We start from the raw sequence: 25967 nt of genomic DNA on the forward strand, positions 1-25967 counted from the left end.
AGTCACGTGTGCGCTCCTATTTTTGGCGGCGCGGTGCGCGCATTGCGACCGCCCTCCGGCGGCTATGGCGACCGGATGGGTCTTCGGCCGGTGAGTGATTCCAGAACTACTGCTCTGGTGAACCTCGCGAGTGTTTTGTCGTGGGTAGGTAGGCACGACCGTCCGTCCGGCCATTGCCAATCGGTCCGTGTTCCGGGTGCGCGGATACGGGCGGTAGCTCTCGCGCCCCGTGCTGCGGAGCGCACGCTGCCCAACTCCTCGGCGTGGCTCGAGACGGGCAGACGGGCATCTGCAGGAGGAGCTTCAGCCGTTGTGTGCTAATTGGAGGGGCCAAAGAAGCACTTAAAAACGAAAGATTCCGCTAGATGCACAGGTATTTTTTTTTTTCTTCTTTTTCGCGCGTCGCAGCATATCGCTCCAGCGGCCCGCCGAAGCACGGGGCAGCCTCGAGTGCTGCAGACGCACCTGGTTACTGCGCCGTGCGCGGTTACCGGACGCGCTACTCCGTTTCTCCCAGCGGCGGAGGCTGGGCCGGAAGGAGCCTGTTAGCGGTGGCGCAGAAAGTACCGAGCCCTTCTTGCGGCCGGAACTACGGGCGCGATGTCCAAGAGACGGTCCGGCTGCTGGCGTCTTGATACACGAGTGCTCGTGGTGGTCGCCGTCACTTTTTTTCGCCCCGGTTGACTGGTCCTCCGGTGTAGTTCTGGGGCTTCTGTCCGTGTCGGGGACTAGCGTAGTGTGGCGTTTCCTACGATTCGCATCCTGCTTGCCGTGTCGAGAGCGCTCACACGGCTTCTGTCGCGCCTTCGCTTTTAGGAGCGTGTTGTGACGCAGTTTTTCTTTGCCGCCGTTGACTTTCCTGCAATATCGAGAAATTTTTTATTTATTTATTTTTTTTTTTTTTTTTACTTTATCTAGAGACGCTGCGTGTGGCGACGAAAGCATTCTGCCCGTTGAGGATATGTCGCTGCCCTTCGAGCCTGCGACATCGCCCGTCGAAAGAGAGAGCTCGGTGACATTAGTACACCCCCTATAGAACGCTCACGCTCTGCTGAATATTAGTGGGCGAGTCCGTGGGCCGGAAAACATTTTGTGGTCATCTAAACGTACAATTTGTAATCCAAACATGCAGAGATCCCCCCCCCCCTCTCTCTCTCTCTCTCTCTCTCTCTCTCTCTTCTTTTTTTGCCAATACCAGTACTGTATAAATTGTCCACTTGCTTCTTTCATGCTTTTTGGGTAGTCTAGGGAATTATAAGGTCGAAGCAAATTAAAAGTGGCAAATCGACAAATAATTACGAAGTGATTACCTCTAATAATTAAACCGTTAGTACCTCCACAGCTTAACGAGAAAAAAAAAAGACTGCCACAGCAGGACCGCGAGTGAGTTTAATAGTAATAAATAGTATGACAGTTGCGGTAGTGATGCAGTATAACATTGCCATTTTGTTACGATTACTCACACCACTTTTCGATGCTATTTCAATAATCCCTTGTTGTTGTTGTTTGTTTTTTTTTTTTTTTTGTTTTTTTTTAGCAGCTATAAAACGATGCTTGCTTATTTTGATTCTTTTTTTTTTTTGTTGGTTGGTTTGATTTGTGGGGTTTAACGTCCCAAAACGACTCAAGTCTATGAGAGACGCCGTAGTGGAGGGCTCCGGAAATTTCGACCACCTGGGGTTCTTTAACGTGCACTGACATCGCACAGCACACGGGCGCCTTGCTTTTCGCCTCCATCGAAAAGCGGCCGCCGTCGCCGGGATTCCATCCCGCATCCTTTTATGCTTTTTTTTTCTTCCGTTATTCTTTTTTTGTCGGGGCGCTTTGCGCGTGTTGTGTCGAAATATGATTATCATAGTTAGACGTCCGCCTATGGGAAACAATGCATGGTCAACATATTATGCGAGAAGCAGTTCTACTCGCCTGTCGCTTTCAGCGCACATCTCGCTTAATCAATTGTAAAAGTGGCATGAATCGACGGCTGAAGCAGGACGCCGATGCTTTCTTTCCCAGCTCCATCCGTTCTCAGACGTGTTGAAAGAGAACCGGCCACTTTTTTTTTTGTCTGTTTTTCACTCTACTGATAGGAATTATGACCTCTTCGTGTACGGTGGTGCATGCAAGCCCTGCTGCTCTTAGTGAGTGAAGCATTGTTTGCCCAACTGCTCTCAAATCCGTCGGAATCCTGCTGTAGTCATCCGCGCTGCAAGAGAGGTGGAAGGCTGCGGGATTATTTCGTCCGCCTGGGAACGTGTAACATTCATACATTTAAAAAGAAAAATGCTTGTTGTGCAGAATGCTTGACAATAGCTAGGACGCCCAAGTACAGCATAATAAATGCTGGCAGGTAAAGGCAATAGCAAGGCGGTTGAAAAGGCATTTTGCAAAGGTATTCAATTCGTTTACCTGAGTTCCGGTGGTGTGTCTGGCTGACGATAGGGGTGGGTAGCGTTGAAAGCAGGCAAGCTTTTCAATGCAGCGCTGACACGTGACAATGTCGGGAACTGGGTCATGTCCACCTTGAATCGATTGGCGTTGTACACTTGGAGAATTAGACAAGTGTCCGTGATGATCACTTCGTCGCCAACCCTGTACTTTCCAGTGTGGCTTCGAGAGCTTCACAATGAAGTTTGCGTGCTGAAACTGCCACTTCTTTCCTTGAAATGCACGCTTTGGAACCTTTTGTAATAAAGTGGACAGCCCATTCGTTCCTCTTCACTGACAGTGACATCGCATTCACTGACATCGCATAGCGCACAGATGCCATAGCCTTTTTTGTTCTTGTTTTCTCGGTCGAAACGTGGTCAGGGTCAGGAAACTTCCATAGAACTTCATTTTCTCCCATTTAAGACGCTAGCGCAATTCTTTGCATGGCGGCCGGAGGAAAGTCTATTGAAGCTTTAAAAACTCATCGTGCGCGATTCGGGGCACCACTGGCGAAAATGGAGTACTTCGCTTCTAACCCTGGAATTGCTCGGGATGTAGAGGTAAGCGGAAAAATTCGATGCAGTGACCACAGAATGTTAAGGCTTCGAATTATACCTCTGTCACACGAGCATTTCCGATCCTCATTGAACTCGATCTGCATTGAGACTTTCAAGAAGGATTGAAGCATCCGGTGCTACACGGGCGTTTTCAATGAGCATTGAGAAATTTCCTTCGTGTGTGCTAGGTGACGCTCTTCTGCCGACAGCTAAAGCACGGTGGTCTGTCGTCTGCTGTCGTCTGCCGTCAGTTGCAATGAGTCTCAAAAAGAAACGCGAGATTGGGGGTAATGATTGCGGGATTTCAACGTACAGAGCAGCATTTCGCTTTTGGCGCCTCAGGTAGCTGCAGTTACAGTGGCTAGAGTGCTGCAGTTTCTCTTTCGGTCCACAGTTTCTGCGCCGACGCGACGCCATATTTACAAGCGGTGGACTGTGGTTAAAAGGTTATAAAATTAGCTTAATATAAACAAGCTTAATGCTCTGCGAATGTCTAACAATGTTTTAAAAATGTTCTATCATGCCTTTTAATACATTTATCTGTTATTGTTTGCAGCTCTATCGCATTTATTTGTTTTCAAATTTTAGAGCTTGCTGATGAAGAGTGTGTCGACGACCGCTTTCGACTCTCGAGTGTGCTTGAAATCTCAAGAGCGATCGAGGATGCAGCTTGAAGTCAAGCAAGCTCGAGCTCGATTGCGCTTGAAGGTTGCCGTGTGACAACCCCGATCTGCATTGAGTGGAGTGCAAATCGAGTTCAGTGAGGATCGAAAGTGTTCTTGTGACAGGGGTATTAGTCTGGATTGGAAGAAGGAGCGGAACAGATTAGTGAGGAAGAAGTCAGTCAACGAATTAACGATCTTATCGCGCCGCATGTGTCCACAGCGAGTTGTTCTTTTATAAACGTCAATTTCCAGTCGCCAGGTGCGTTGGAGTAGTTTGAAACCGAAACTAGCGAGAGTTTCCTACCTCTGACGCGACCGACGCGGCAGGGTTCGAACCCGGGTACACCGGGTCTGTTTACCGAAAAGTCAGCCACCACGGCGTGTGCGGGGAGTGGTGTACATTGTGTATATTCTATAGACTATACTGTGAGGGATGACTTTGTATCGCTGGGCTGGATGGACTGTATCACGTCACCCTATCGCGCATCCTGCGATGCAGAGGAGGCGAAGCGGAGAGATGGGAACCATAGCGTCAGTCGGAGTTACGCATGGAGAGAGGGAAGTCTCAGTTGCCAATTAGAGTCTAGGGCTGGACAAAATGGAGAGAGGAAAAGAGAGCATATTGCATGCGCATATTGTGCCGCGCTAATCGCATCAGTGATCTGTGAAGTTTCTGACAATGAAGGATACTGTCAAAACACTGTGCGATAGTGGCACAGAAAAGCAGCAATCGAGGCGCTGCGCCATAAATCCCAATTAAGCGCTCTGCTGGGCGCCTCGAAATGAGGTTGCCTTCCCGGTTGAGAGAAAAGGCTTGGGCTGCCGCCGTGAAGGCCGTTCGGGTAACTGCTGCCGATCAGGCGCGCGCGTTTCGCGATCGTCCTTTCCTTGTTAGCGATGAGACTCACTTCTTGTTGCCCTGACAACAAATGACACTTCCCTGATTAGTGCCTGCGCCGTCGCTGTCTTCACTTTCTTTGGCTCCCTCGCACTTCTGGCACAATCCGCCGAGCTGTTTTGGGCCGTGATTTTCTCTTTATTTATTTTTTTATTATTATTTTCTTTCGGACGTGTGGCTGGGAATCAGTCTGCACACTTTGCGGAGAGCTCGTGATCCTTCGGGCGCGAAGCCGCGACACGTTTCCCGGTTCAGCCCAGAGTGCGAGGCATTGTGCACACAGAAAGCAGAGATCCTACCGGAGAAAGGTCTCTTTTTCGGCGTTTCGTACAGGAAGGAAGCTATCTCGCACGGCTGCCTTTCGCTGTCCGGCTCTTCGGCGATGTCTTTCTTCGCGGGCGGCGAAACGCGAGGCGAGGAGCGCGCATTGCTACAGCTCTTTCTCTTTCCTTCTCCCCGCAGCCACGAGACGCGGACGTCGTCATGGCTACCACCCGTGGACTCGTGGAGCTCGGCGTGCACGGGGCTGCCCTACGGCTGGGAGGCGGCCGTCGACAAGAGCGGCAGGACATACTTCATCAAGTGAGTGACCACGCGGAGGCAGAAGGAGCTGCTCGTTGCAGCGTCCACGCGCTCGAGTTGCGGAGACGAGTTGCAGAAATCAGTAGGAACGACGATACCCAGCCTAAAAAAAAAAAAAAAAAAGCTACAAAATTTTTCTCTGTTGTCGCAACAGAATTTGATCTGTGCGTTGTTTGACCGTAAATGTGTTATGACAACCGAAATTTTTGCGGTAGCATCACAGTTTCGGGCGGTTGCGGCGGTAAAGTGCTACAAGAAAAAGTACTACTCAATTACACAAAAGTCGGGCGTTACGATAGAGCTGCAGAATATTTTGTCGTATTTTTGACGCTGTTCTGTAATTTTTAGAGCACGTCTCTCATCCGTCTGTGCGGCGGTATATCCGCGTCGACGTTGGTGCCGTTGTCGGTGTAACAGAACAAGTGGAGAAAGCCACGAGCCAAAAGAATTTCTCGGAAGAAGCGAAAGAAGAGCCACGAGCTCTGCGCCGCTCGTGGCGCTCTACATATCTAGGGAAAGGGTGAGAACTCGAGATAAATTTCGAAGGAATATTGTTCTTAACGATTATAATAGCATCATACTCTTCAGGCCAACGAGAGCTAAAAACCCACCAAGAAAACACAGACGGCTCGCTTATGTACGAAAGCAGAGGATACGTCGACATTATTTAGGAGTCAATGCTTCAGATGGTCGCGAAGCCAAATCTCAGATACTTCAATGCACGCACTCGGCCTTACGCGCTACCGCTGCCCAGTTCTGTGCTTATTTGCACTGCTCATTTCAGTGTCCTCTCTTTCTCAACAACCACCTTCCCCGTGGCAGTTGCACGCCGCGCCATTCCAAGGTTATTAAAAAGTCGGCTTCACCTAGCGGCTTGTGAGTTGGGTGGCGAAGGTAACTTACGATATCTTGTAAAGCTAAAAAAAACAACAAAAAGCTTAATAGAATGTTGAGTACTACGCAGGTGCAATATGAAGCACTATTTCATTCATGTCAATATTACTTCTAAATCTTCAGTTTAGTTTATGGGGTTTAACTTCCCAAAGCGACTCAGGCTATGAGAGAGACATCGTAGTGGAGGACTCCGGAAATTTCAACCACCTGGGGTTCTCGCACGGACGTAGCACAGTACATGGGCGCCTAGCTTTTCTCCTGCAGCGAAAAGCGGCCGCCGAGGTCGGGATTCGATCTCGCATCATTGTACACAGAAGTCGAAATCACTTTCTGGCTGCTGCACGATGATAGAATGGCACTGCGGCGGGGCAAGAATCGCTTTTGGAAAATTGCTTTTAAAATGGAATTAAATTACACACATTTCTGAAAATTGTTAATATGTAATTAAATTGCACAACCAATTACCACTCCCAAAAAGTAATGACATTACATTGCCACTACTTCCAAAGAGTAATACAATCACTCTTAAATTACTTTTTTGGTTTTCGTACATGAATAAACTAAAATAAACAGAGTAAAAGAGAAAATGTCTCCAGGCGTGACTCGCACATTCTTTCATCTCTCCACCAAAATTCTACCCCAGCTAACTGGTCCCTACCTCTTTTTTTCTACTGCATGTGCCATTACAGAGATATGACAACAGCGAAGCAACAAAACAGAAATATGGGCAAACACTCATCACTTTCATTGTGCAACCCAATGCCTTGCTGCCCAGAGCTGTATTGAACAGAGCTGAGCGAAGGGGGTACCCTCTTTCCCAGTGATCTTGAGTTCTGATTCTAAAAAATGAAGAATGAAGTTTGCATTCATTTTGCTTTTATTAGCATAATAGTTTTTATCATGTAAAATAAGTATTCTAGTCCAGATAAAAATGCTACTTTCAACAACTGCTTGAGACTGTCAAACCAGGAGCATATTTTAACTAGCACAGCAGACAAAGCTGCTATGCAAGTGAAGTTGAGTGCATACCCGTTTCACTTTAAAATAGAATAATCTTTTTACATTGTAATTTCAAGGTATGTGTGCTGTGTCCACAAAAAAACAATTAAAACATTTAAGACATTTTCAACTCAATTATTTCATGCTCATGTACAGAGTGAACAGTGCCTAATGGGCCCCTGGTGGCTTTCCTGGTGAGCTCGTTGTTAGCTGTGTGACATGGCAGCAGCTGCATTGAAAGGAACTTCCTTACAGTCTCTTGTGGAGAGGAGGTTCAAGGGATTTATGAGTTGCCATAGGGACAGAGGTATTACTGTGTTTACAGATACCACATGCATCATTCCAAAGAACACATAAGCAGGATGAAGAGTCCAAGAAATAAGCTCAGAATTACCAACCAGTAGTCTTAAAAATAAATTTCAGAGAAATGCCACTGAAACTTGACATTAAAAAGCCAGAGCACATATGAACTGTTCTGTTGAGTGCATCCAAAAAGTATTCACTGCAATTAAAACACCTGTAGTTGTATGCATGGCTAGCAAAATGCGGAAGGGAACGCGGATGGCAGAAAGAACAACATGAACAGGCGTTTAATTGCAGCCAAAGTTTGTTCTAGAAAGACACAAGAATAAGTAGAAACGCAAACAAAAATAAACGAAGGCAAAACGAACAACCAAACGAATGCAGCAATTTTCTTCTGGCACCCACACAAAAAAATCAAAGAAAATAATTTCATATTCTTTTTGATACCCCAGCGATGCGGCCAAAAATTCAAATCTCCTATCAGGCAAACAGAGTTGCCAAACTTCGTCCTTTCTGAGTAGTTGTATGCATTTCAACAAAGCGTGCATATTTAAAACCATATTTCTCCTTGTGTAGTTCAGTGTACCTCATTAAATTACGTTGGAAAAAGATTTTTTAGAAGGCTTCTCTTCAATAACATTCTTTGTTACTTAATTAAATATTACCATAGAGCCTCGACGCTCCAGTAATGCACACAGAGTAGTCACAAGGTCATTTCGCATGTTTAGATCTGTCAGCTACTCTGCTGCATGTCTGCTAAAAAGGATTTAGGGCGCTCACTCTGTATCCCATTTCATGGTAAGAGTGAAGAGCCATGTTTCTGCAGTCCTTTCACCTTTTGGCACAGGCCACTTTGATTTACTTCAGCTTTTAGCAAGTACTTTGGAACTTATAGCCGCATTTAAGACAGAATTTCTCAGTTCAGGTGTTCAGTTTTACAGAACAGTTGAAATTTCTAAAATTCTTAATGCTAGCGCTTCAGAGTAATAGACCTTGGATTGGAGCAAATTTTTGTGAGCTAGCATTTGACTGGCTACAGTGTTATGATGTGTGCATTTTCCCGCAGTCACGTGAGCAAAACAACCACCTATGAGGATCCTCGCAAGGATTATGAGGAAGAGCCACCTCCAGCCCCGAGGGAAGTGGAGCTCTTCCGAGACCCCCAGCTTGGCTTTGGCTTTGTGGCTGGCAGTGAAAAGCCAGTCATTGTTCGCTTTGTGACTGAAGGTAAATGTGCAGAGTTGTTTTTACTGCCGTGTTAACAAAGGGAATGTACAGTTGCAAACAGAATAAAACGTAACTATGCAGCACCAACTTTCCCCTCAAGCTGTTATTTTGAAAAACGTAACACATTTCCACATTCAAACACTTCTGTCCAGTCATCTAATGGAAATAAATATATTTGTTTTCTTCACAGGCAAAGATAAATATAATGTTACAAGTGTATGCAATAAGCACGCATTATTTTTCACTAATTAATGCATCAGAAGACTCTGACTGCCACAGTGGGCTCCATGTTCTTCTGTCCGCGACTGTACATTGCTGACGTTATCATAGCTATCCCTAAATATAGTGAGTAACCAAATGGCAGCTGCCTGCTTGTTTCGTTTTTATATATGCACCATCTTGTACATCTTGCAGACAACAAATCAATTACAATTACATTTACTACTTCCTCTGAAATGCAATTGACTTAAACAGTGAACATCATCCCGTGCGAGGTGGCTGAACAATTACAGGGAAGTAATCAATCACAATTGCATTATTTTTTATCCATCTGAGTTGGTGGAGCTTACTTAATCTGCTGAGTTCATATACTGTTAATTTCATTGAAGCTTTTATTGCACATTTTTTTCAGAATGTTATTATGTCTTCTTGTAAACACATTGACAACCACACTAAGCAGTATGTACATGTATATACGCTGGAGGAAAGTGTGGTTTTTTAACATGCAAAGACCTTGCACACCACTCTGAAGTTATGCAAAGCACCATACTATTGTTGTTCTGAGGTGATAAAGCCCAAGCTAGCTCAATAAACATGATATGCTGTTGTGCCGTCAGGGTGGAATGCAAAATGTGAAGCACAGAACACAGAGCTAGCCAAATGGAGGGACCACACGAGCCTTCATGTGCACATTTTTGTACACAAGGTTTAATCATTGTCTTTAACAAGAGGAAAAGTTCTACACCAGCGTTTGTTACAGAGTTCAGGTTCTCAAAACTGTACCACTGGCGACTTAATAAAAGAATTGGATTATTACCGAGAATCACACCTTACAAAAAGTAATCAGTGCATTATGAAATTAGAACAAAATATAATTTACAGCAAATAATAACATGTAAGTACAAGTGCGACTTGCACACATAGTAATGAGTGACTGAGGGGAGGTTTAAAGAAAGGAGGAGGATGGGAAGGGGTAAGCTGGATACTGTACGATAGACCCAATTCCTTGCTGAAAGCCATAAAGTATAGGCCAACATTGTCTGTGGCAGAGTATATTAATAATATTCTTGCGAAAAAGAAGATCGGCTGTGGAGCAAGAGGAGCCCTCACGCTATGCCAGCCATTAAATCATCCTTCACCATGTCACCATGTTGTGCCGTTCTCTTGCTTGTCGCCACATAACATTTTAGTTAGAGGTGCGGCGTACATCATCCTCATCCTCGCCTTGGAGCAACGACGCCATCCGTATACCGAAACCATCGACCGAGAGCCCTGGGATATCACCGTGCAGCTTCGCCCCAGCCCTATCTGCCCAGACCCGACCAGCAGCAACTACCGCCGTCCAGCCCCCAGAACAGACCTGAAGACAAGGCGCTCATACGAACTGACCAGAGACAGATCGGAGGAAAGACCCAACACACCCGAAGAACCGAAAGGCATAAACACGCAACCCCCGCCCTGCCCGGCCGCCTGATGCGACCTCGAGCCATCGGTCCCATGGATGCTTTGGTGGCGGATGGCTGAAGAGATCCAGGGGAGACGGGTCACCCAAGCATCATCGTGGTCACCGTCATCGTGGTGGCGAGCGCATCATTCTCCTCTACCTTTCCTTGAACATCCTCACCGTCACGTCTTCACCAGCTTCAACAAACCAATCGGGACGATCGCTCGATGGCCCCGTGAAGTGTTGTGAAGATCGGCAGTGACGCGAGAAGAGCCCTCTCGCTAGGCCAGCCATTAAATCATCCTTCACCATGTCACCATGTTGTGCCATTCTCTTGCTTGTCGCCACGTAACAATATATTAGCTGCTTCTGTAACTTTTTTCTGATGACAAACTGCAGAACTGTCACGACTGAAAATGTTTAATGCACAGCGCAATAACCAGGCATGTAATGAGCTACAATGTAAGGAATTGTTGCGGTGAGAAAACTTTCTTTTCAAAATTTCTCTTGGTGCAGGCGGCCCCAGTGAGCACAAGTTGCAACCTGGGGACCAGATTCTCGGCATCAATGGAGAGGATGTCAAGAATGCTCCCAGGGAACATGTGATTGATTTGGTCAAGTGAGTACCACACAAGGGGTGCATCTAAAGTGCCTGCTTTTTTTTTTGTTACCATAACTATCTCATTGTATTAACACGCTCAGTGAACAGGCCACATATAATTTATCTGTCACTTCAGAGGCTTTTGAAGCAACATCACTGTATTAACTTGATGGCGAATTCAGGATTGCAACACAGATGATCACGGGAGCCATTGTATCAACGATCTTGAACAGAACAGTGGAGAACTCCCATCAACACTTTAAAGGCCTTCTAGTGGCTGTTATGTGCTTTGTGCTTTGAAATGCCACATTTTTACAGAAAGAGCAGTCGGAGCAGAGCAGTCACAACTTACAGTAAGCTGTCTCTCTGGTTGTGCCAAAAGGTTCTTTTGATTGAAACCACACATTTTGGTAAATTTTTGGTCCTTCGGACTTAATGCAAAATGATAATTTAAGTAAAAAATGGATGAAATAACTTATCCATTCTTCTTGTTTCATGTTTCAGTGCTATGCCTCTCTGTCAACGTATCACTAACTAGTCCAGTTTTACAGCATACATTATCCACAGAAGAAGAGTGCTTTTCATTGTGGCTGGGAGCATTTTAGCACCTAGGCATGCTAGTGGTATCCTAACTCTAGTTTTCAGATATGTTGCAATACTGTAGAAGGGCAGTTTTTGGCTGCCTCATGATAATGATGGATTTTGAGTACAGTGGTGAAATTATGACTATTTTCTAGGTTTGCGCTTTTTTCTTCTTCTTCTTTTTTTTTTTTGCCACAGGGTGTTCAGTCACATGCCCCTTAATTTTAACTTTACACTTTTGCGGTCAACATCAGGCAATCTATTAATGCGAAAGCATTACTTCGCTATGTTCACAGATTTCTGTCTGCAGATCGTGTCCGCAAAATTGTGTCCGCAGCAGTTGTGAGTAATTGAGAAGTGTTAGAGGTTAACGAGTGCTGTCAATCGATAGAGGGGGGCATAATGTTGTGTCCGAAAAAATAATTAGGGCAATAAGTTAATTAGGTAATTAATTAGAATAACTGGTTCACAGAAAGGAAAGGTGCAGTATCTGTCACATTTGCTCTGTGGACACCTGAACCGTGCCATAAGGGAAGGGAGGAAGGTGGGAGTGAAAGCGGAAAGAGAGAAAGGGGTGCCATAGTGGAGAAGTCAAGGATATGACACGCAACTGGAAGTAGAGCTGTAAAAGGGCATAAGAAGGGATTGACGCTCAATTTGAAAGTACCAAAGACTAAATGGGTGGACAAGAAGGGAATTAAGCAACTAGAAGCAACCAGAAGCAACCAACAGCAGCATCCGTGCTTTCGCATTACTCCAATGCAGATTCTGCAGTGCTCTTTAATTTTTGTTCTTGTACTTTTCCAGGTCATGCAAGCTCTCTGTGAAGTTGGTAGTCTGCCAACCTCACGTCAACAATGTAAGTCTGCTTTTTTCGTTTGTTTTCATTTCCTCCCCCCTCTCTCCGTAACATATTTATTCTCTGGCTGTTTCTTGGCATGTTAGTGTTTTTCCAGCTGGGAAAGATGCATTTTTTGTTCAGAAAATTGATTTAAACCACCACTCAATTCATACTTGTCACATATACAGTGGAAACTCTGTGATCACAGTTATGAAGTGCATGGCGACGTAGCCTAACCTCTGGGATTTGTGTCAAAAAAACGCTCTTATTTATGGTTATTTGGGGACGTGATGGCTTTAGATGTTTTGTGAGTGCCTAAAAATGTTCTTGTGCAGAACCTGCCGCTGATGCTTGTGATTCCATCCTAATGCATAACTTCGTTACTAGTGTTTGCAAAGCAGAGCGCCAGAACATAATTATAGATGTTGCAATAATTGATACGTATGAATTGAAATGCTTTTCTTTGGTGGAAATTAAATACTGTGGATAGTATATGAGGAATGCTGTAATGGAGTGTTCTGGGTTAATTTAGACCACCCAGAGTTCAACCACACGTTAAAAGAATCTTAGGTGGTCTGAATAAATCCGAAGCCCTTCACTATGGCATCGCTCATATGGCATCGCTCATCATCATCCATGTGTTACTGTGGGATGTTTAACCTTGCTATGTCATACAAAATTAAATTACTCCTTTAAATAGGTGTTTTTCTACCTATGCTGGTGATGGTTTAATAAAGCCCTTGAGTGCATTACAATTTAGATTGTAAGTGGCCTTGCTTGGGAAAGTTAGGTTGGAAAAACCAATACCAGTTGTATAACGGTGTTTCCTGATGAATCTGGGTGTTGTTTAGTAAGCTGTGTGCTGTTGGTAATTTGTCATTGTACAGTAATTTGAATTAGCTAGTTTTGCTGGGAGACAGCAGGCAAGCAAACTTGAAACTTCTGATATTAGCACTCGCATCTTGCTACTTGCAGTTGGGCTTCAGAGTACAGCTTTTGCAATCTGTGATTTCTTCTCTTGCAGACGACTCGAAAGTCAGCCCTCTTAACAGCGGCGAAGAAAGCAAAGTTAAAGACCAATCCATCTAGGGTTCGGTTTGCAGAGGGTGTTGTCATCAATGGTTCACCTCTTTATTGTGTAAGCTTCTTGTTTTGCATGCTTCGTGGGTTTTAGTTACTGGTACCACGAAGTCAGGTTCATGGGTTTTTAAACATAACTGTGTTATAAAGTTAAAACACTAGCTTCATTTTAAATCTTCGTAGCCAGTAAGGTTGTATTAATGTGACAGTAGCTAGCACCACACTACCTTCTCAGCAAAGCGCAGGTCTCTCGCTTTCACTGAGCAACGTTTTATTCTTCCTTCCAAGTGGAATTTGCACAATGAGCTTCTTTCCAAGTGGAATTTGCACGATGAGCTCTCTTAATGTAATTTGTACCACGTATACCAAATGAGCTGCAAAACACGACACGCAGTAAGTGTGCATGACTACATTCTCTTACTAGCAACATAGGGAAAAAATTACAGGCATTTTGTGCTTCCACAGAGAGAAGGAAGGGAAAGTCAGCCTTTGCAAGTGCCTGTGTAATTAGTGGAAAGCACAATGGAAGGAGAGGGAAAAAAAAAAAAGACTATTTTAACAACATGGTGCCTTTCTTCAGCTTGGTTTCGTTTTTATTAATGCTTTAGGGGCTTATGTTTGTTTCCATACTCTAAAAGAAAACTTATGGTGGTCACTTTGAAGTGCAGGAACTGGTCAGTCGCATGCGATGTTAGCATGTGTAGTCCAGTCTTGTATGCGTATGTCTGTATGTGGACGTGTGCGTAGAGGAGCAGGCAAGTCAAAAGGTACTCGGCTTGCGTTAGTGGCGAAACTGACTTATGAGTCCGTGCATTCAGCATAATTTGTCTCTCTGTGATTTCTAGTATAAAATGTTTCATTGCTACATACGTTTTTATGCTTTTTTTTTCCCCCCTATAACAGCCATCAACGTTCGAGTCCTGCGTTCCCTTTTTGCCAAATGTGATGAAAGTTTTTCTTGAAAATGGTCAAACCAAGTCTTTCAAGTATGACAGTTCCACAACTGTGCAGGTATTTTCCATGTTCGCACATTCTTTTCATAGCTCTCACACTGTGTGAAACTGCTAAAACATAGTGGAAAAATTCCCATTTTCGAGTTATTTTGAAAGCATTTCAAACTTCAGCCAGAGCGTGAAGTTGTGCAATCTATTCACAGAACACATCGTAAAGCTCTTCTGACAACTTTTAAACTTTCCCAGCAGAATCACCTGTTTAATAATTTCATCTTTCTAATGCGATAGTGCAATGGTTGGTACTATCACAACTATCAACTCTGCCTCAATGTGGCATGCGCCACTGCGGTGGTGCAGTGGTTTGAACCGCTATTCCCAAGAATGGCGGATCGAATCCTGGTCGCTGCGGCCGCTTTTCGATCAAGCCCATGTACTGTGCAATGTCAGTGCACATTAAAGAACCCCAAGTGGTAAAAATTTCCAGAGCCCTCCACTACGGCAGCTCTCATAGCCTGAGTTGCATTGGGACGTTAAACCCCATGAACGAAAGCAATCAGTATGTTGCGGGTGGAGATTAAAATGGCAACGCAAGCGCTGTTTTCCCGCCAGTTTCCACCTAGTGCTGCAAGAACGATCCCATGCCATTAAGTACTGTATAGCTCTTTGCATTCTTGACAGTTTCAAAAGACCAACACTGAACTGATGAGGCTGCCACCTGGCGTCAGGTGACTGAGTAGTGATGTACTGTTTGGACACGCTTTGCTTTCCTCTTTCAGGATGTCCTGAACTCTTTGCAAGAAAAGCTGTCGGTGAAAGCCATGGAGCATTTCGGTCTTGTTGTGGAGCACATCAAGTCAGTTCGTCGGAACAAGCTCACTCTTCTTGATCCAAAGGACTCATTGGCCAAGGTTTGCTCCTGTCATGCGTGCTTCATATGATTTGCAACCAGTGTTGTTGAGCCTTTATGTATATCTGTTATGTACAGGCCAGAAATGCGTGTTGCCAGTGTGGTACAGAATGGGACGGTTAGAATGATGATCGTTGGAATACTTGTATTGCGCATAATTTTTAAAGAGAGGAGGTTGATTTATGGCAAATAGTGAAAGATCATTTGGTGTGTCAGAATGTTGAAATTCTTAAATTGTACAAATTGAATAATTAAACATAATATATAATGTTCACAATGAATCTCTGAAATAACTCGAGTTAATGAAATTCTAGTGGAAACCAAGAAGAAATGGGCATGGGCAGGATATGTAATGGGAAGAGAGAATAACCGGTGGTTGCTAAGGGTAACAAATTGGATTCCAAGGAAAAAGAAAGCGTAGCAAGGGACGGCAAAACGTTATGTGGGCGGATGATGTTAAGAAGCTTGCAGGGGTCAAGTGGCTGCAGCTAGCACAGGACCGGGTCAGTTAGAGGAATATGGGAGAGGCCTTTAATGAAGGCCTGCAATGAAGGAAGGTTGGCAATCAAAAGTATCCGGAACCCTTCACTACGACCTCTCTCATAGCCCGAGTTGCTATGGGATGCTAAACAAACCAAACCAAGTGACACCCCAGGACCAGAGTTTGATGTGGCGTTTAAAGGTGCAGTGCTAACAGTTCAGCCTGATGCTGCTAACAAGGGAGAAAGCACAAAATGCGCAGCATTCTCGGCACTTGCTCCGAAATAGGGCTTGTTTTCGGTATACAACGCGGTTGGTCCATGGCAGGAAAAGGGCTTCCCCCATTAATGTGATTTGTCACATCCTGTAACAGGAGTGCCTTAGTTGTTTGCTACATGCAGATGCGTTTTTCTTCCCTTGGACGTTACAGTAACAGACCACCCAGCGCAGAGCAGCTTATGGGAATGGCATGTATACTTGGAAGGGCCATTTGACTTCCCACTTTTATATTGCAGATTGCAGCCAGGCCTGGTGCCCATCACTTGAGGTGCCTGTTTCGGGTGGCTTTTGTGCCACTCGATGCCTATGACCTGCTGCAGAAAGATCCCGTGGCCTTTGAGTACCTCTTCATGCAGGCAAGTAGCTCTTGGCATGTGGTGTGCATTATGGTCCATGCCCTGCTTTGTATCTACCAATTCTTTATGTTGCTTTTCGGCATCACTGTGACCGGTGGCGGAAACTTTCTTTGAGTTCCCCTAGACACTCATGTATTCAGTTCAGTACCGGTTGCACAAAAGTGCATTCTTAGCTGTAGTACTTCACGCTTCAACCAAAATAACATGTGCAGCATCCATTGTGCAAACGTCTTCATTGATCCATTCAGTACAGTGATCTCTTGGATTAGCACAATTTTAAGCCTCAACCACACAAGGAGATGGGATCGCAGGAAGGGTATTTGGCAGCATGCTGTTAACTAGATTAGTGAAAAATGGGTAGCACATAACGAGTTTCTATTTGTAGCCTGCATAGGCTATAAAATAGCATTTGCTTTACTGGGAAGATTGGCAGCCATGGTGGCATTTTATAACAAGAGCACGGAGGAAAAAAAGGGGAAAAAACATTTGTGTAGATATGCTAGAAAATGATGCAGGGCACTTAAGCTTGGCCTTTAAGGATGTATGGACGCAGAAGAGCTAGGTATGAATAAATAATAAAAGAATGTGTCAGTAGTCTGGTATGCTGGCATCACATCCCTGCAAAGTATTTCTTGAGATGATTTGCATTGCATGTGTGAGGATTTTTTACTAATAAGATATGATGGTAATCCAAAACATAATATGTATGAAGAAATATGAAGTAGTAGTGTTCAAAGGTCTGGAAGGAAAGTAGCAGTTATACCTGTTCTGGCCAAGTACTGTGCATGGATTCAAACCAGGAGAAAGAAATTGTCAGGAGAATAAGAATGCACTACAATTGACTCGCCAGGCTCCCTCAGGTTATGAACGGGCACTTAGTGATACCTGTGGAAAGAAAGATGTCTAACAGTGGCACTGTTTAACTGCCCACCTTTGGAGCCCTCTTAAAGGCTAACAAAGAAACAGGACAATAAAATGAGGACAGTTTAGTGAGCTATGAATAAGAAATTTGCAGGTTGTTATGAAAGCATTTCGGATGAGCAGACGCAAACTAGAGACAAGGCTATTCTAACTTTATTTAACAGGAGGAAATGGGCCAAGTGGGCAGGAGATGTCACTCTGGACAAAAAAGACAATGGAATGGATTACAAGGGGAGAAACATAGTCGGGTGGGATCACAAAATTTCTTGAGATAGGGTAGGGATGGGGGGGGTTGTGCAGGCAGGACAAAATGATGTGAGGACCCTCTGTCATGCAGTGGATGTAATCGGATAAAAAATGGTAATGATGATGAAGAACTGCCACCTCATACTTAATTTCAGCCTTTAAAAGTGCTTTTCCTTCTCTATGGTATTTGAGACTAGGATTTTTTTTTTCTGTAACGGAGAAATGAATTTGAGCTCTAATGCAGTCATTATTTAGGAGTATCTCCCCTGGGAGTGCACATGATGTGTTTGCCAATTTCAGGAACAGCTGTCTCATGGTGGCCCTTGCAAATTGTGGTGTGTGTATATTTTTTTCTGACTGCAGTGCTGCAATGACATGGTTCAGGAGAGGTTTGCTCCCGAACTCAAGTATGATGTGGCCCTCAAGCTGGCGGCTCTACACATCCACCTACACGCACTGAGTAGTGGCATCCAGGGCAAGGTCACCATCAAGTCGGTCGAGTAAGCATTTCTTTTGTCTCACGCATTGTGTGGCTGCGGTCATTCAGTTGCGCTTTTGCTCGGAGTTCCTGCCTTTGTGCATGGCTTTGTGATAGAGCACCTGCCTCGCATTTGGCAGGCACTTTGATCACCAGCGTCACCCAGAACCCACCCATAGTTCTCTGATGGACAGAGATATCCCTTGACTTGGTGCTCAGCCTTCTAAGGGGACTGAGTCTCAAGGCCTACTGTGACCCACGGTTGCCATAGAGGAAACTGATGCCCCTTTCCGACATCGGCAACATCAAGGAGTGCCCGCTGCAGCTGTGGGCGACGCCTTTCATGGGTGTTGTTGGGTGCCTATTTGTAAAAGAGGTATGAGCAAATCCCTCAGCATGGCACTTGACTTTTCATGTGGGACTGTGTTGCTCAGAACTCTCCCAAGCCTATACCACAGGAGCCATGCAAATAATGGAGAATCCGACCTGATCTGTGGGAAAGCATCATGGGTTAACCCGATGGAAATGCACTGGCACAAGCTGATACAGGTGCCCTCCAGCAAGATGTCCGTCCACTTTAGGAGACTCAAGCTGGGAGGGGCCTTTATGGCACTTCTTACTATGGGGGTTGTCAAGTCCCTGCTGCCTCACTACAGATGGCCTTATGGCTGAGCATCCGCCACGGCCACTAGAGGCAAAATAAATATGAGCACACTGGTGCTCAGCCATCATGGGACCTCTATGCTTGGGAGATCACAAGCTATAGTTGACAGCTGGCAAGGTGACACTTCGCCCTCGGAAAAGTCAATAAACCATGTGGTACTAGCCATGGTCACAGGCAGCAGAAAGAAAAGGCCTGATACACTTGGGGTGCTATGGCAAGCCACCTTTTACCTTGCATGGAAGGGCAAAGGAACCACTGTCTACACATAGGGCAAGGGCTGCATGGACAACGCAAGCTGACGAGTGATGTCACCTATGCAAGACAGCAGCCTTTGCAGGCCTTGGCTGGTCGACTAGGACTGGCACCATGCCAAAAGGGGAAGCAGAGTTCGAATGATCCCTACAAAACTAATTTCAGTGATGCAGTATAGTTGGAGTACCTGTGTGTAAAATGGATGGCGCAGACACCTTGCACTTCAGGTTGGTTGTAGTGTACAGGGCTGTGCCCTCTTAGTGCAAACATTCGAGCAGGTGGCCGCCTTCTTCAAAGCGCCATTGCATCCGACCCAACTGCACATTGAAGCCAAGTGGCAAGCCATGCGAAGCACCACCTCCAGATCTCTCTGGGCTCAGGCCCTTTTGCTTCAATGTGCGGCCGCATCAGATGCAATGGCGCTTTGAAGAGGGCAGCCACCTGCTCTTGTGTTAGCGCGAGCAGACAACCCTGTTCATGAGCACTGAGATACGAGAAACAAACAAGTGCAGCTTTCAGGCTCACTCATCAGCGCACTTGTTTCACCCCATATAAGTAAGTTGATGGAAATGGATATTCAGAGCCGTGTGATAATTTGAGATGCTACAAGTGGCATGATCAGTGACCTAATAATATGAAGCACCTTGACTGTGTTTTGGCAGGAACTGTCTTTCACCCCATGCTCACACCGTGTGCCACACCTTTCACGCCGTGTCTATGTCAAGTGGTCTTTCACAGCACATCTTAGCTCACGAGTGCATGCTGATGTACATATGACTCGAAATTGAAGTTATAAACGAAGTTCTAGTGCACAGAATTTGCATTTGGGCTAACCATGCTGAATTTGGCATAATTTTCTTTGCATTTCATAAGTTTTTCACTGTATTCTTATCATCTTTGCCATTTGCTTTTGATATCATTGTGTGTGACTCCTCAGAAAAAGAAGAAATGCTTTGCATGGTTTGCTAGCTTACTGCTTTTGGCAGTGCCTATAAGTAAGTGCAGTGGTTTGAGCCAATTAGTGGTCAGCACCTGTCCTCATTGTTTTCTTTCCCAAGCATTTTATTTATAGATTTAGACTGAACCAACTTGCCCAGATCACTCTTTTGCTACAATCGTGTCTCTGTGTGTGCCATTCAACTCCAACCACTTTAATATCCAACTCAAAGCATTTCTGAATTAGTTGACTCCTCGTGCATTTTTTGAAACATCATGCCTTGTGACATTGTCAGCCAAGTAATCTTCTCGGCCTGAATTAGTCTGTCAACCAGGGGTGTACTTATGGAGGAGAGTAATCAAGAAATTTTACATAGGAAAACCTTACTGAACCTCATTTAGCACCAAAAGAGAGCCCAAGTAATACACAAATGGGCCTCCTCCAAGTGTGAGCTGGAGAGTTGTTTTCACTAGTGGTGGGACAGCGAAGAGAAGATGGACCAGGCTATTTGTTTTGCCAGGGGCAGTTTGATTTGCTTAGAGCTCATAGGCAAACTTGACTCACACACATGTTGAGTCCTGCAAATCAGATGGTTGGTTGTGCAGGCGGGAGAGTGGCCTGAAGCGGTTTGTGCCGGGCTCCCTGCTGGAGACGATGAAGCGCAAGGAGCTGCGCAAGCTGCTCAGTCACTTCCTCAAGCAGAACCAGGCATCCCTGTGCGCTCCAGGCCAAAAGCAGCTGACGCCTCTGCAGGCCAAGCTTCATTACCTCAAAGTCATCGGAGAGCTCTCCAGTTACGGTGCCAAGGTTTTCGCCACCAGCACCAAGGTCTGTGGTTCCTCTACATTTCTGTGGCCTCTAAGCTACCTTTAAGGTTGCATTGTTGTTATGGTTCTTACCCTAACAATGCAGTTTTTACTTTCACTCAGTCTGAAATTTATCTTCATTATATCAAGGTAGAAGGCTAAAAACAGGTTGTGGTTCATTGTAAAGCTGTAGGAATATATAAAATTACTAGCCCAGTTAGGGAAATGAATAAGGAATGAAAAAAAAAAAAAAATTAAGCGAAGGTTTACTTCAGCTAAGCACAGATATGCATGCAAGAGAATTATTTAGCACTTGTTAGCTAAGTTTATCTTTGTTTAGCTTTGCTTTCCCATGCCCTGCCTTGTTTAGCCAAGTACATAATGGGTGCCTTAGGCTTTTATTACGACAAGGAAGGCCCAATTAAGGTCTTTAGTGCAACTTTGTCAGAGGTGGTGAGGGCGATAACATCCGAAGTGCATTGTGAAAGACTGGCATCTTAGCACGTGAAGAAAGCGGCTACCGAGATGGTACAGTGGTCTAATGCAATGACCATTGAAGCTGACCGAACCCAGGCCATCCACTGGTTGTGACCTTTTCTTCAAGGGGTTGCTTGGAGGAAACTTAGAGCCACCATCGCGGAATCTAAAAATGCAAATAGTAATGCTTCTTTGTTAAAAATCAGAACATATACAATCTGTGTTGTGTGCCATCTTCAGTGGAACCCATTTCAATAAGAGGGGCCTCTTTGTACCGATTTCACTTTCGATCTCTGCAGCTCTCCCAAATATAAGGCTTAAAAAGAAGTTATTCTCAATTGAGGGCACCAGGGCCAGAGAGGGCTAATCAAGGCCAGAGAGGGCTAATTAGAAGGAAAAATAAGTTGCAGTGCCAGTTAAGGCGGGTGAGACAGACCCAAGGCCATCCACTTATACTTTGCATAACTGATATGTTGAGCTCGTTTCGTGTTGCATGACTGATGATTCTCTCTTCGATGCTGTGCAGGACTCAAACACTGAGACCGGAATAATGATCAGCCCAAAGTTTGGAATCAGCCAAATCAACAATGCGCGGGGTACAGTGCCCATTGTGAGTGTGAAACCCCCCCACCCCAAATTTTAAGCCTGCAGGCTGTGCAGCTGGTTTCATGTATTTTTTTCTGATCCTTCATTGCAGCAACCTGTAACACTAGCCCAGATAGAAGAGGTGTCCTCTGTGACAGTAACAAGGGACGATGACCTGGCCTGCAATGTTGAAATCAACATCAAGGATCCGGACAAAGAGGTCTGTGTATCTGCTGTCTTGTTTGCTTAAGGCATCATATGCTTATTTGAAAATTACAAGAAGTGGGTATTGGGCTAGGTGATAAAGCATATTGAATTAAACAGTGTGAGAAACAGAGGCAAATATGAACAACAAGGGATACATGAGCACATCCTCACATAGTTTTATTCATTATTTTAAATGTTGGATGTGTTGGGCAACATAATGAACAATGCTATAATCAGCCTTATTTCTTGTCAGAGAGTAAGTAATATTTTATTGCGTGCAGAATCTGAGGTAGAAAAAATTGTTAGCTCAGTACAGGTATCGTGTATTTTATCAGATAGTTACCATCTTTGAAGTTTCAGAGTTGCGCCTTGCACAGATGAAACTAGGAACGAGTTGTCATTTTTCAGATTCCTTTCTTTTTCTTTTTTTTTGACAGTTGACTTACTGCTAGTCTAATTAGTGGTGTGTAATTGCCACCTGAAATTTATAAATGTGCTACAGAGATGGAGTGCAGGCTTTTCTATTATAATTAATATTGATGGGCTGTGTAACTTGGGCTGCCCAGCAAGAACATGTAGCCTTTCTCCGTTCCCTCCTGACTCATGAGCATATGAAGAGAGCACTTGTGGCAGCCATTGCCTGTGTTGATAGCTGCAAACAAGTGCTCCGAAAGTGCACAAATTAACTTCTATATATTTTTACCATCTTTGCTGGTAAGGTTTGCAAAGCATATTTTGGCAATACCTGGTGGGAAAAGTTCTTTCTCTTGCACCTTGTTTATCTGCTGTGCACACAGTGTGATGTCCAAGGTATTTTCTGTTTGTGTTCTGGAATGTTCACATCCATCTCGTGCAATAAGCTGCTAATCAGTCTCCTGAATTTTGAAGCTATTTGCTAGATAACGAGGTTTCTGTTGTTGATTGGCAAGGGCTTATGAATCAAGGCTGCCTGACATGATGCATATAGCCAGGTTAGTGAGTGAAAAATTACTGCCATATAAATGATTAACGCTGGAGTCTGTTAACCCCTGCAGCAAATACAGGGTTTTGAATGTCACCTGACAACACACTGAGCAGAAGGATGGGACCTGTGCATGCTGTTTATAGTATACATTTTGGTGTTTTTTTATATGTTACTCTTGAGAGTGTAGTGCAGATGTACGCATTTCCATTTCATGGTTTCTACAGGCACATATTGACAGATGCTTGGATATGGAATATAGGTTTGGTTGACGGCATCTCATTTGATGTGGTAGTAAATGAGGCTAGAACTAACAGAAGTAAGGCTGTTGGTAAATCTGCAATTTCGGATTTAACAATAAAGCTTTGTTCATAAACGGGAGACACGCCGAGGCACGTTTCAGCACTTGCCCAAGTCGTCTTGCACATATAAGCAAGAAACTACTGTTGGTGCAGTTCAGCGTGTTCATGCCTGGATGCATGCTGTGGGACTACAGTTCATTAGTGTGTGACGCTACTCGTATTTTGCACTGATATATGGAATAAAGTGGATTTATTGTTGGCTTTTGAGGTAAACTGGCCATGCTAAAGCTGTCTGCATTTAACTTTTTTTTTTTTTTTTCAGCACACTGCACTGGCACTTTTTAGTAATCTCCGTTTCTCTTGCACAGAATCTCAAGTTTGAACTCGATGACCACGAGACGGCTGAGTTGGTATTCATCCTCAAGGGTTACCACAAACTGCTGGCCTCACGAGACCTGCCTGTACATTGGGAGACAGAAGATCCCTGGAAAGTGGAAACTGGTAAGCCATCTTGGTTCAGCATGTGGCCATCCATCCACTCGTAGTGTGTTTCCACGTTGATTTTCACTTCGTGTTGCACAAAAACAAACAACCTTCATCTTCTCGAGGCTTGATATCACGCCAGAAACCATGATAATGTGAGAGAAATAAGTTTTTTTCCACTCGTACAGTTGGCAGAGAATCATTCAGCAGCGAGTCTCACTGATTTTGCATATTTCAAGCCAGTTTGAGAGCGATAATCTTTTCATCAGTGGATAGAATCCAGTTGAGGGCTTTCTAGTCTGGAACATATTTATATGGTCCTCAGGCAGTTGTCCTTGTTACTGATTTGTGCACCTGAAGTCTGAGGTCCTGTTTCATGTGTAGAGTTGCATGGTAAAGTTGCCAACTTCATGCTCCTGGGTTAGTTTTGTCATACATTTTAAAAAAATGTCAAATCAGCACATGGCCGATTTGAGCTCCTGGGTTCTGGCTGTTTGCGGTCTTCCACTCTACTACCGGCTTTTCATGCCTCTTGTCTTTTAGAATAAGTTTATGGCATGAAAGGCTTCCACTTGCAGCAATTTCATTCTTTCCACATTCGCTGGAGTGGGCATTTTCACTCTGCCATGCTGTGTGTGACAGTGATGGAGAGTGACTCCTCAGTGACCATTTTTCTTGAATTTTATCGCACCTGTAGCATTCAAAATAGCATATGTGTATGCAAAAATAAATACAACAGGATCGCTGCTTAAAATTTCGAGCAAGATAAAAAAAAAAATATCAAATTTAAAGCATGTTACAATGCTTTCCAGTGACCCTGTAAAGGTCCTCAAGTGACAAAAATGAATCTAGATCCCTCTGCAAGGGTGTCCCTCACTGCATATTCACTTCAGGACATTTAACTCCACTTTCCTACCATAGGTACTCCAAAGGGAAAGCCATCAAGCCATAGAGAGCAGAACTCAATCTTGTTCAACTAGACTAATGCAATGCTAACACATTCCAAGCTCTTTTTCTTGCCCCTTTTGTCCTCAGGCAACATACACAGGAGTGGAAGTGCTGCTCCCTTTGCTCCGTCCTGCTCCAAAACAGAATATCGCTCCAAAACTGCTCTAAAAGGCTGCCACAATGCTTTGCTATCAAATCTAACTAAACACGGGAACGATGGCAGCTCTTCAGTGGCAGAGATGTAACACATCTTGAACTGGGCTTAATACAAATAAAATTTTGTAAACCTACGGGAGCATGGAGCATAATAAATATTTGGTCAAAAGTAAACTTAATATGGTGCTACAAGCGATTGGAGGGAATAAAAAAAAATGCTCAGTGCATATGGCATAGCACCTCCTTCCAGGCTTTTGAATCGCTAGTGGAGAGCGAAGCGAGAGCAGCAAGTGAAGCAGGTAGTGTAAACTACTGTGAGCCATTAGGAAGCCCGGCTGCAAAAAAAAAGATACACAAATCGTCTTAATGATTTTGCTGTGGAAACAAGCCAGTAGTTCATCATCTAACCCCTTTGTCGATGACAAGGACATCAGAGCTACATCAGGGAAAAGCGTATATGAACTTGAAGCATTACGAGGCGGTGTGCTGAAGGTACCAATCACTACAAAAGTGAAGTAAAGAAGCTGAAGAATAAAAAGGAATAGAAAACGACAATTATCAAAGGCAGTTGGCCTGAAAAACGTGCTCCAAAACATAATTAGTTTTCTCCAAAACTCTTCTTTCTTGGCTGCAGAGCTGCTTCAAAATGGCATTATTACTACTCCCTGAACTGCTCTGAAATGTTCCAGCCTGCTTCCACCCCTGCATACATGATCATGACCTCTGTCTGGATCATGCATGTTCTTCAAGAAGGGTCATGCATGTGCAAGCTGTACAGTAAAAAGGCAGGTGTGGTCCTGTACTGGGTTTTATTAGTCATGCATGCTCACATGACAAATCCTTTGAATACTGCCACAATGTTTATTATATGTTAGAAGCATCCAATAGGCAACTCCAGATTAGCAGTCAGCATGCTTTAGGACTTGTTTGTTTCTGCCATCATCAGTAATGTGAGATTGTAAAGAAGAAACAGCCAGTGCCTCATGCACTGCTTAGTCGAATTCAGAAGCAAGCGTGCCTATTCGTGAGTGTGTGATGCAGCATTGGTATGTAGTTGGTCAAGTGCTTGTATTCATTATGACTGTGCAAAAGCATGAACTGTGCTCTTTTTTCACCTTGACCAAGCGTAAAAAGCAGAAGGATGTTTGTAGACACTATTCTGGCTTGGATGTGTCCTGATGGTGTACCTAATCTATAGATGGATGTGCCTGATTAATTGGCCACACAGCATGAAATTAGCATAACAGCAT

The 25967-nt window shown here is 44.4% G+C and overlaps 1 protein-coding gene across 1 annotated transcript in view; it reads left to right on the forward strand.

The window, feature by feature from the left end:
- The window catches only part of LOC146190993 (uncharacterized), a 185469-nt gene that overhangs the window by 141772 nt on the left and 17730 nt on the right, over positions 1-25967 (forward strand). The window contains exons 3-15 of the mRNA XM_084601415.1: positions 5010-5129; positions 8392-8552; positions 10732-10834; positions 12206-12257; positions 13264-13377; positions 14223-14330; positions 15049-15180; positions 16175-16294; positions 17825-17961; positions 20398-20620; positions 21602-21685; positions 21773-21880; positions 23499-23631. Coding sequence (XP_084457541.1) covers positions 5010-5129; positions 8392-8552; positions 10732-10834; positions 12206-12257; positions 13264-13377; positions 14223-14330; positions 15049-15180; positions 16175-16294; positions 17825-17961; positions 20398-20620; positions 21602-21685; positions 21773-21880; positions 23499-23631 — 1595 coding nt within the window. The remainder of the gene's footprint in view (positions 1-5009; positions 5130-8391; positions 8553-10731; positions 10835-12205; positions 12258-13263; positions 13378-14222; positions 14331-15048; positions 15181-16174; positions 16295-17824; positions 17962-20397; positions 20621-21601; positions 21686-21772; positions 21881-23498; positions 23632-25967) is intronic.

The sequence above is a fragment of the Amblyomma maculatum genome, chromosome 4 (assembly GCF_055883805.1).
Source record: "Amblyomma maculatum isolate TAMU_Amacu chromosome 4, ASM5588380v1, whole genome shotgun sequence".
NCBI classification, from domain to species: Eukaryota; Metazoa; Arthropoda; class Arachnida; order Ixodida; family Ixodidae; genus Amblyomma; species Amblyomma maculatum.